Source organism: Chanos chanos, chromosome 4 (assembly GCF_902362185.1).
Source record: "Chanos chanos chromosome 4, fChaCha1.1, whole genome shotgun sequence".
NCBI lineage: Eukaryota > Metazoa > Chordata > Actinopteri > Gonorynchiformes > Chanidae > Chanos > Chanos chanos.
The window spans coordinates 3,222,557-3,233,834 of record NC_044498.1 but is presented as its reverse complement, the minus strand read 5'-3'; the positions used below and the strand labels follow the sequence as shown (position 1 = coordinate 3,233,834).

Sequence of the window (11,278 nt, the reverse complement as noted above, 5' to 3'; positions counted from 1 at the left end):
CTAGCTGCCGCAGTCTCTCCTAGCCTGGAGAAACACTTCACATCCCGGAGAAACACTTCACATCCCGGAGGGTGCAAGTCGCACCTTTCAGAATTCCAAAGATCACAGTCGTGTCCTTCGTACACATCTTGCATAACCGCCTGGCCTGTTCAGTCCTCAAATTCTTCATCACCCTCCTCTTCCTCGCCTCTCTGAGAAGGCAGCTGATCGCACAAAGTGAACGATTCGATAACAAAAGCGCGGCACATGGGACAGTGCTGAAACCGTGCCACACAGCCATCGCACACGCACGCGTGTCGGCATGGCAACAGCACCCGATTCACGGGCGCGTTCTGACACACTACGCAGTCCTTCCCTTGTGAATCTGGCCAGTCTCCTTCTGACTCCTCCCCTTCACCAGGCCCCTTAGTTTGGGGCTCTACACCCTCTGTCCTGAGGGCGGGGTCTGAGCCATCGGACACGCCCCCACTGTCGGCTGACATGAAGAGCGGCTGAGAGAGAGAGAGGTGAGGTGGGTCAATGTTGTCGCTAAATACAGTTTCATCTCTAAACGGGCCATCAAATTAACGACACGTAATTAAATACTATCTCTCTGGAGCCATCAAGAGGGCACAGCATGGTTCGGCTTAAATGTGATCAAAAACTGGAATGAACAAAAGCTCTTACAAGCTGAACTCTGAATGGACTGTCAGCACGGACATTCATAGTAACAGGCAGTACTTTACCTTCAGCTCATACATGCTCCCGTGTGCCGTGAGCAGGTACTGAAACAGAATCCGTGCCGACAGTCGGTATTTGTCATCGGGGATGTGGATTACTGTGACATTGGCTACCTGAGAGAGTGGAACAGAATAATGATGTCAGCATTAATCCACACAATAACATCTCTCACAAATCACCAAACTTAATAATCATGATTCTCTCAGCTCCAGAAAAAATGCACAGTGTCTGTAAAATGAGAAAACAAAAACAATTTCTGTGATAAGCTTTGAACACTTACGATGTTGTATGTGCCTCTGGCCTCTGCATCAGCCAAGGTTAACACGGCCACCAGAGGGTAACGTTCTCTGGGCAACAACCCAAAATCTGACAACCCCAAATCAGCTGGCATGCGCGTGAGGCACTCTGCTTTGTCCTCCTTATTAACGCTGAGGGCGTAGAGTTACGGCCAAAATACACACAAAAATAACGACCATTCAAAACACACAAACCTAATGTTATTTCACTGATTTAATCTCATCTGTGGATTTATTTGTTTAGTTAGTCAGGAAATCTTGGTGGAGATATCGTTTCCTTCTCAAACTAAAAATCTTTATATTTTGTTTAGGTTAGTGTCCAAAACTAGCAAACTCTAAACTCCAGCAGCGTTCGCAGGTTGGGGTTACAGCGTCGGGAATGTGGGGAAGCTGCGTTCACGAATAGGTTGAGGTTACTGGTTTGACACGGGAAGGATACTTGAAGCTCTGACAGTGGTAATACTGGGAGTACAGGGCCTGCTGGAAGAGCTGCGGAGTGCTGAGTCTTGGCCCATGCTGGTGGCTCTGAAGAGCAGCCTGTAGGGCCTGGATGTTGCAGCCCCAGAAACAGCTGAGAATGCAGTCCTCCAGACAACACGGCCGCAGTGCTGCGCCCTCTGACACAGAGACGCGCCGTTATTTCATCGCATACACCATTTAACGTTTAGAAAACTTTTAACTATCTGTGCAGAATTAGCCTGGGGGTGATCGGGCTTATCGGGCATAATTTTAGATTACAGGCCAAACTTTTCACCACTGGGTAATCCAAATAAACTACTGGTCCACAAAAAATAAAACATGGAGAAATTTAAGAGGTCTTTAGGTTTTCGTAAATACATTTTCTTTTTTTAATGTTGTACGAGTTTAAGGGGGCGGGGTTCGGATTCATATCTGTGACTAATATCTGTGTCACTTGGTTCTCACCGGTGACGGTGCCAGCGGTGGCTCCCAACTCCAGGGCAAACGGATTGGTGACTTGGACCATTCTCTTCTCCGGCACTGCACTGACTGACTCCGTGTCGTCAGAACTGCGCAGAATGACCGGAACATCAAATCCAAACCTGGTAAATTAAATCAAGAGCGGAGAGGAATGAAGTGTCACTTATACCACCTCTGAGACGTTGTCATCAGATATTGTTGAACGTGCGCATCATCCAGCAGTAACAGCCGAGGAAACTGTAATTATCTTGCTAAATGACAACCACTGACCGTGACCAATAAAGCCTTGTAAAATTACTGTTAGGTATGCTCGCTGATTCGCGAGGATCGGAACTCACCAGCCTAGGACGACAGTGACCGTAATGATGAAACACAGGGCTATAACACTGATCGAAAAGAGGGGAGAATACTCGTATAGCATTACTAAAAACTCATCAGCCATGGTAGAACGAATCTTTAAAACCAGCAGCTATAACAGGAAAAGGATGACCACCCACAATAAATACATCCAACTGAATTAAAATTTCCCCCGTTAAAAACAACAACACAAAACTAAAACGGAAGCTATTGCTGTCCGCGTACGGTGGCTCGAAAGGACAAATGGCGCATGTTCATTACGAAAATTGCCGAGGGGAGGCTGGCTGTCACATTGCAGGGCGGAGCGAATTCTGCTGCTTTAAAACGACTGCTCTGAAGCAAGTCGTAACTAGCCATCACATAAATGAACAGGTAGTCTCACACGAACAACTCGAAAAATACGAGTAATGCGGCAGACTCGAGAAGATTATGTGTATATATGATTTGTAAATATAAGGGATATGTTTTTATAGTCTTCTATTGTACAAACGGTCATGGTTCCTGTCGGCACAGAGGAGGGAGGAGATTTCGAAACCGTTATTTTTGATATCATAGTACGCTGACAGCCTTTTAAAAACTGCACACCACAGAAGCTTGGCTTGTCCAGATATGGAGTTAAGAGTAATCTTAAGAACAATCCTTATTTGATTTATCAACCTCAGAGCTCGTGAAATACTGACAGAAGTATTACTGGAATATGTCAAATGAAGTGTTTGTGTCTGATTACGAAGAAACTATGAGCGACACGATACACGGTGAGATGGATTCGGTGCAGCCGGGTTTGGATGGGCATCTACAGCTGCTCAGAGGCCGACGCGGGTTATCTGAGGATGGTGTGTTATTGGGCATAGTGGAAGATGCTTACTCTGATTATCACAACCGCCTTAGATCAGACCCGGACTCATCTTATCTCGACATATCCGACGATCCGAATTACAGTGAAAGTGATGGAAACGTTGCGACGAAAAAGCGAAACCGCTCCAACAGCTCCAGGCACCGGGGAGAAGTCGTCACGGAGCTTGGGCCAGAGGAAGTCCGGTGGTTTTACAAGGAAGATAAAAGAACGTGGAAGCCTTTCGTCGGACACGACTCATTGAAAATTGAGGTCGCATATCGCAAATTCTGCGAACTCAATCCAGACAGGGTCAGACGCCGGGGAACCGTCTATTCGGGGGATTTAAGCGAATCTGTGACGTGTGTTGAAGCAGCAGGGGGGGATCCTGAGGGGGTTACTGCTGTCCAAGTGGAGCCGCTTGCTGCGGAAAGGGTAGACGAGGCTTGTCCATCAGAGGAGAGAGACCTGGACTCTATAAACGTCAGCTTAGAGGCAGTGTGCGTTCGTGGAGGTCTATACGAAGTTGATGTCAAAGAGAAAGAATGCTACCCAGTGTACTGGAACCGTAAGTATTAGGTTTTCATTAGTTTAAATTTAACCACAAAAACATCAGCAACCGTAAGATGGGAAAAATATATATATTTTTTACCCCCTCCCGATATTTTCAGAGCAGGACCGTATTCCTGTAATGAGGGGACAGTGGTTTACCGATGGCACGTGGCTTCCCCTGGAGGAGGAGGACAGCGACCTGATTGAGCTAGAACACTTAGCCTGTTTCCGTGGTCAACGCATGAAAGATACGTTTGAGACCGAGGTGGTGACGACCACTGTAGACAGTAAGGACGGTGAGTGTTGGTCTGGTGGATGGAGTCAGGTGGCGTGAATAGCTTTATGGCGCTAGGGCCTTTGTGGTAATGGTTTAGTATGACAATGGTATTCAGGGCGCTTCGTTTAAGCTTAGTTCAGCTGAACTCAAAGAGACATTCATTTGCTTGCTTGAATGAATACCATGACACAACAAGAGACATGGTTCTACAGACAAGCTGACAGGTATCTCTATGTCTCACACACACACACACACACACACACATTGGCCCACTCTCATACACCCACCCACACACACACATGCTTAGTTAGGCAGATCACTCTATGGGGTTGATTTGAAATCGGATTGAGTGTTAACGCAGAGATCTCCTCTCAGCGGTGCAAAGTTCAGCATTTATGTTTCGCTTAATTCCACCTTTTTCTCATCTCAGCGATTCACAGTTTGAAACTGAGTCGCAGTCACGTTGACTGGCACAGCGTGGACGAGGTTTACCTTTACAGCGATGCCACAACCTCCAAGATCGCTCGCACCGTCACACAGAAACTAGGCTTCTCCAAAGGTTTGTGATTCACCTGGACGTCTTAAGATCACGACTCCTTTTTGTCTCTACTTACGTAATGATTCCCTTATTTACATATACATTTATTCAGCTGTTCATTTAGCAGACGCTTTTATCTAAAGCAACCTCCAAGACAGGCAGAGTACAAACCAAGCATGTGGCCGTTAGCTGTGTCTGGTGCATAAGTGCTACGGCCAGGGTCAGTGTTAGACCAGATACAAATGTAAGAAAGATGAAGGAAAATAAGAGAGTGGACTACAAGTGAGTCAATAATCCCCATAACGCGGGATCCGTAATGGCATATAACATGCAAGGCTGAACTGTGAAATCCTTTATAAACACATAGTCATGGACAAGCAGTGCAGAATGAAGCTCTCATCCTCAAAGTCGGTTTTGCATTCTAACCGTTGTGAAAGCGTCATTCTCTCTCTCTCTCTCTCTCTCTTTCGTCGACCAGCCTCTAGCAGCGGAACCCGCCTGCACCGTGGTTACGTGGAGGAGGCAGCTCCTGAAGACAAGCCCCCAGAGACGACGCACATTGTCTTTGTGGTGCACGGGATCGGGCAGAAGATGGACCAGGGACGGATCATCAGGAACACAAGCATGTGAGTTCACCTCTGTCAGCTCCGTCAACGGGTTTGAGGAAAAAGGCCAGTGAATCTAATACGTCTGATGACTGATGAATTTCCGTGTGTTTTTCTGTGTGTGTGTGTGTGTGTGTAGGATGCGTGATGCAGCCCGTAAAATGGAGGAAAAACACTTTTCCGATCGTACCACGGAGCACGTGGAGTTCCTGCCGGTGGAGTGGAGGTCCAAACTAGCCCTGGATGGAGGTACGGTAGCAGTGGAATTTCTACAGACAAAGGTGGATGAGTTCACAGTAAGCAGAGAGGATATCTTGCCTGTGACTTTGTGCTGTAGACTCCTGTACTATAGCAGATCTACATAGATGAGATAAAATTATAATAATAATAATAATAAAAAAAGATTATCTTGATAAATGGTGAATATGACTAAATATCAGAATCCTGGGTTGAAGAAGAGCTGCATTCTGGGTAATGCACCTCTTGAAACAGGCTCACTTAAAACGCAAAAGACTTATTGAAAAAAAAATTCAAACAATGTGTTGAAAAAGCGGTCAAGGCACTCTTAGTCATAACAGTGTGCTTAGCATTAATGTTATAATGTTACCATGTTAATGTTATAATGACTGAGTTTTGCGTGAGATCTTGAGAGGTGTTGTTCTCTAGGGGATTATGAGATTTCAGCATTGTAGGCAGGCCGGCTGCTGGGGTAGAGTTTAAAGTTGATTTTCTTCGCAGCGTAAACAGTAAAACAGTCTCTGATGTTTTTTGTTAAACTGTAATTCTGGGATGTTTGTCTGTGAGACAGTTGTCTCTCTGTTACAGACACGGTGGACTCCATCACTCCTGATAAAGTCAGAGGCCTCAGAGACATGTTAAACAGCAGTGCTATGGACATTATGTACTATACCAGTCCCCTGTACAGGGACGAGGTCAGACACTGATTGTCTTTCTCTCTTTCTCTGACTCTCTCTCTCTGTCTCTCTCTCTCTGTCTCTCTCTCTCTCTCTGTCTTTCTCTCACACATGCATGCACACAGACACACACAAATGCCATACTTAATCTCTCACGCTCTCTCTCTGTCTGTCTGTCTGTCTCTCTTTCTCTCTCTCACACACACACACACACAATATTTAATCTCTTGCTCTTTTTCTCTCTCACCCTCACACACACACCCACGCACACACACTATACTTTATCACTCTCTCCTTCTTTCTCAGATACACACACATTTACACACACAATTATTTATCTGTCTCTCTCCCATACCAAACTTAATCTCTCTCTCTCTCTCTCTCTCTCTCTCTCTCTCTCTAAATGTGTATCACTGTGTGTGCGTCATGAACCTGACACACAAACGTAGACACACAGTGAAACTCATTTCTGCACATTATCCTCCATGTACCTAGATACATAGTATTGTTTCAAACACAAACCTCTCTTTCATCCTTAAGAAGGGACAGTCATTTTTTTTTCCACTCAAACCTAGATTACCAGAGGTCTGACCTTGGAGCTGAACCGTCTCTACTCCCTGTTCTGCTCGCGGAACCCTGAGTTTGAGGAGAACGGAAAGGTGTCGATCGTCGCCCACTCTCTGGGCTGCGTCATCACCTTCGACATCATGACTGGCTGGGATCCTGTCCGCTTTCATCATCAGGTGGCGATGGATGCCACGGAAACAGACACGAGAAGAATGGGACACGAGGAACAGCGACTGCTGGAGGAACTCCGACTCACTCGCTTGAGGTCAACACACACACGCGCACACACACACGCACGCATGCACGCACACACACACACACACACACACATGCACACACACACACACACACACACACACACACATCATTTTGACGTCACATACCCATGAATCTGACAACAGAGTCTGACAACATACATGCCAAACTGACAAGAGACACACAAGTCCGACATGAGCTCACCGTGAAAGATAATCACAGGTAGCAGTGTACTGATTACTGTATGAAGACAATAATATAAAGGTACGTATAATACACAGAAAGCTGACTGTCTGAAGAGAGTAGTGTAGCAGTTTGCTACAGGAGGAAAGTTGTTTAAGGATGGCTGAATAAGAACAGCTGCTTAACAGATCCCTATATAACTGAGTGGAGATCTGGTGCAGTAGCACATGCGTATGTGGATTCTTTGTTTGATAATGGATCTGAACATCCCGTGTTGTTCTGTTGTTTTACTAAGTTCAGCTGTGGCCTGGTCTCATAAGTCTAACATTTACTTAATACAGTTCTAACATTTATTCTGGACTGGTTTTATAGATTCGTTTATCTGGACAAATTGTTGTGCATGTATTTTTTTTTTCTGACTTAAATCTGTTTTTTGTTTTTTTTGATGGACAGATTGAGGGATTTGGAAGATCGGCTGCAGGATGTAAAGTCCTCGTCCTCTCTCACTTCGCCCGCCCTCAGATTCAGGGTGTGCTGCTTCTGCTCCTTCTCTGTTCACACCTGTTCGCTTACACATTCACATCAGCTCCACAAATAAACTTCTTTTAAATTCCATTCACACCACAAAGCATCTGTATCAAGTGTGAAACCTCTATATCATTCTCTGTTGTTTTTTCTCTTTCCCATTGCTCTCTCTTTCTCTCTGTCTCTCTCTCCCCGAATGGTTTTACTTTGTGGTTCTAGGTTGAAAACTTCTTCTGTATGGGTTCTCCCTTGGCTGTGTTCTTGGCTCTGCGAGGAGTGAGACCAGGCACAAACGGAACCCAAGATCACATTCTATCCAGATCAATCTGCCAGCGCCTCTTCAACATCTTCCACCCTACGGACCCAGTGGTGAGAAAAATATTGTAGAGTCAGTCCAAGCTTTATTTTTTTTTGTTGTTGTTGTTTCCCTGAGTGAGTTCCTCAGGGCTGACAGAGGGATGTTGTGTCTCCCACAGGCTTACAGGCTAGAGCCCCTCATCCTAAAACACTACAGCAACATCTCCCCAGTCCAGATTCACTGGTGAGTATGCTTTTAATAGGCACCAATGCCCAATGCTATGGTCCAGTCCCAAAATCACACCCTGTTCCCTCTCCCTCTGTCTGCTTGTAGAGGTTTCAGATGACTTGATTGGTTTATGCATCTGATTGACTGGACGTTTAGCCAATCAGACCGAATGGTGAATTTGTACAGCCTTACTGATAGCTGCTCAGTGCTTTTAGATTTGTATAAAGGTTCCAGGAGATGGGGCAGAGCACTGGGGGTTGAGCTGTGATAAAATCAGCTCTTCCAATTTTTCTTCCAGTCTTACCTAATATAACAAAGTTGTGACTGGTCTCAGAACAGTGGTTAGATGCTTGACACAACATTGCTACTGTTGAATTTGGCATTCACTTACCATTATTGTAACATCCTCCTAGAACAGTCCTTACACATTCTGCGTAAATAAACCTCTTAAGGTTTAACTGGCTCCATCTCTTTGGGAAAGACGAGGTGTGTGTTAGTTAGGTGTGTGTCAGTGTGTGTGTGTGTGTGTCTTTGTAAACATAGGTATAACACAAACAGCCCCACGCCGTATGACCAGATCCGGCCGACGCTGCTGAACCCGCTGAAGGAGAGCACCTCCGTGTCAGACACCGAGAGCATCCCCAGTCCCTGCACGTCACCCCCGCAACCACGCAGACACTACGGAGAGTCCATTACCAGCCTGGGCAAAGCCAGCATTATGGGTGAGAGATAGAGAGAGGGAGAGGGAGAGGGAGGGAGAGAGAGAGAGAGAGGGGGAGAGGGAGGGAGAGGGAGAGGGAGGGAGAGGGAGAGAGAGAGAGAGAGAGGGAGAGAGAGAGAGGGAGAGGGAGAGGGAGGGAGAGAGAGAGAGAGAGGGGGAGAGGGAGGGAGAGGGAGAGGGAGAGAGAGAGAGAGAGAGGGAGAGAGAGAGAGAGAGAGGGAGAGAGGGAGAGAGAGAGAGAGAGGGAGAGAGAGAGAGAGAGAGGGAGAGGGAGAGAGAGAGAGAGAGAGAGAGGGACTGTTGGAAGGGAGTAAGAGGTGTGATGTACTGATGACTTTTCACTCCGGAAGAGCTTTCCTAAAAGTATATTTGGTCATTAAATTTGTTTCTAAATTTGTTGCCGTGTTTCCTCACATGGCTCATACAGCACTGCAGTATCATGTCTCCAGACTACAGGTCATAATCACTGCTTTCTTCACTGTGGTTTTTCTCTGTGTGGGCAGAGAGAGGATCCTTTTCCTTACACTGAGAGCAGAAAGACAGGCAGAGCTCAGCAACTATCGCTAACAGATCGATAGAGCGCAATTAGTCAGTGTCAAGCACAGATTGCCAGGTGGTACGCTTTCAATGCCTGTATGTCTGTTTGTGTGTGTGTGTGTGTGTGTGTGTGTATGTATGTATGGCTCTATTTGTGTGGACCTGTGTGTGTGTGTGTGTGTGTGTGTGTGTGTGTGTGTCTCTGTCTGTTTTCCCTCAGGAGCGGCGAGCATAGGCAAAGGAATCGGCGGAATGCTGTTCTCCCGATTTTCCCGATCGAGCGGCCAGGTCGGCAGTGCGGAGGAGGGGCCATCAGACTCTGAGGGTGGCACCTGTGACGCTGAGGGCGTGGTCTCAGGGGAAGAGGAGGTGGCCACAGAGGCAGAGGAGAAATTTGAGGAGAAGGGAGAAGAAGCCACCTTATCACACTCCACCACCGCCATAATGGACAACTCTTCCTGTTAGTGTCCCCACAAAGCACCTTTTTAACAGTTCATCCCTCCAGAGTTCAACACAGACTTATTTACATACATTAACACTGTCATACTTATCCATGAGAGGGCGCTGTTTTCACACGCTCTCAAAGTTGGACTCACTCTAGTGAGTGTGGATTAAATACTCACAAAAAATATTTTTATATAGCCTTAAATCTTAAATTTATTTGATCTAAGCCAGGGTTATTCTTTTTAAAGCTAGTGTTGGTGATTGGTTTGGTATTTTGGCTTGTCGGTAGAAAGGTGTTCTGAGATCTGCTAGGAAATGTAGGACAGATTTTTGTCATCATTTGATAAATATAAAAGGAGCATTGAAAGTAGCATAGCCAACCCCTCTCCAGGAAAATCATATCGGCTGGAAAAATCTCTCACGACAGCTTTGAAGGCAGGTCTGGTACTTGGCCGGTTTGACTCGGGGGGCAATCAGAGATGCATTTTGGTGCATTTTGGTTATGCATCAACACATTTTTTTATCTGATAATCATTTTCGTTTATGTAAAAAGCATTGTACAGTTCACAACCAACTAATCATGTTTGTGCTGGGTGCAGGTTTTCTGAAAGGTTAGCTACTTATTTTGATTCTCTGTTGATACCATGAGATGCCATAGCATAACACCCTGAAGAGAAGAGTCGAACAACAATGACAAGCCTTTTTCTTTTCCATCCCGGCATTTCATACAACCAAACCATCCCATCAGGGCTGAAATAGAAGAAGGACATTGTGTAGAGAAATGATTCAAAACAAACCTTAAAATCGAAGTATTTTTGAGGTTGGCTGAGAATTTCAAGGAACGGGCACGAGGAAAATTTTGTGGGGGTGGGGGGGTGGGGTGCTGCTCCTCAGCCATGTTTGAAGCTACTCTTCCTGTGAGGACTTCATTGTTTTTTTGTTGGTTGTGTTTATTTATTTGTGTTTGAACCAAACACCTGTGACTGGTTACTGACATAGTGAGGACCTGACCTCATGTTCTCTCTCTGTTGTGTTGTGTTGTAGTGGAGCTGGAGAGACGCATTGACTTTGAGCTGAGGGAGGGCTTGGTGGAGAGCCGCTATTGGTCAGCCGTGACGTCGCACACAGCCTATTGGTGCTCTCATGACGTGGCGCTATTTCTCCTGACCTTCATGTACAAGCCGAAAGAGGTGGAGGAAACCACAGAGAAAACTCTAGAATCTTAACTAACACCCCACACTTTTGCCATGGTTTACAAGCCTTCTTAAGTTCACACAGACCCGGCACACTGTGCACCCTAATATCTGACCCCTGGATGTCTCATGTGCTCCTGGTGATTATGACTGTTCTAACGCTTAGCAACAGTTACCCTGACGACCACTTACGTAGAGCATCCTTCATCCCGGGACTTGTTTCTGATTGCTGTTCCTCTGTGTGTATTGACTTTGTGTCTGATGTTATTAAAGCAAAAGCCTGTAGTCTCAACTGTT

At 45.9% G+C, this 11,278-nt stretch overlaps 2 protein-coding genes across 2 annotated transcripts; one reads left to right on the top strand and one right to left on the bottom strand.

The window, feature by feature from the left end:
• Window positions 1–61: 61 nt before the first annotated feature.
• cgrrf1 (cell growth regulator with ring finger domain 1) lies at window positions 62–2,397 on the bottom strand. Its single transcript, XM_030772782.1, has 6 exons — window positions 2,294–2,397; window positions 1,941–2,077; window positions 1,456–1,633; window positions 1,001–1,148; window positions 726–833; window positions 62–491 (listed from the first exon to the last, which is right to left on the bottom strand). Exons 1-6 carry the CDS (start codon window positions 2,395–2,397, stop codon window positions 150–152), a joined length of 1,017 nt encoding a protein of 338 aa, XP_030628642.1. The 3' UTR covers window positions 62–149.
• A 409-nt stretch (window positions 2,398–2,806) lies between these two features.
• On the top strand, window positions 2,807–11,014 carry ddhd1b (DDHD domain containing 1b). The gene is made up of 14 exons (XM_030770791.1): window positions 2,807–2,866; window positions 2,995–3,712; window positions 3,816–3,992; window positions 4,404–4,532; window positions 4,990–5,137; window positions 5,256–5,365; window positions 5,942–6,048; window positions 6,606–6,862; window positions 7,489–7,564; window positions 7,780–7,929; window positions 8,037–8,101; window positions 8,630–8,808; window positions 9,565–9,804; window positions 10,833–11,014. Exons 1-14 carry the CDS (start codon window positions 2,807–2,809, stop codon window positions 11,012–11,014), a joined length of 2,598 nt encoding a protein of 865 aa, XP_030626651.1.
• The last annotated feature ends 264 nt before the right edge of the window (window positions 11,015–11,278 follow it).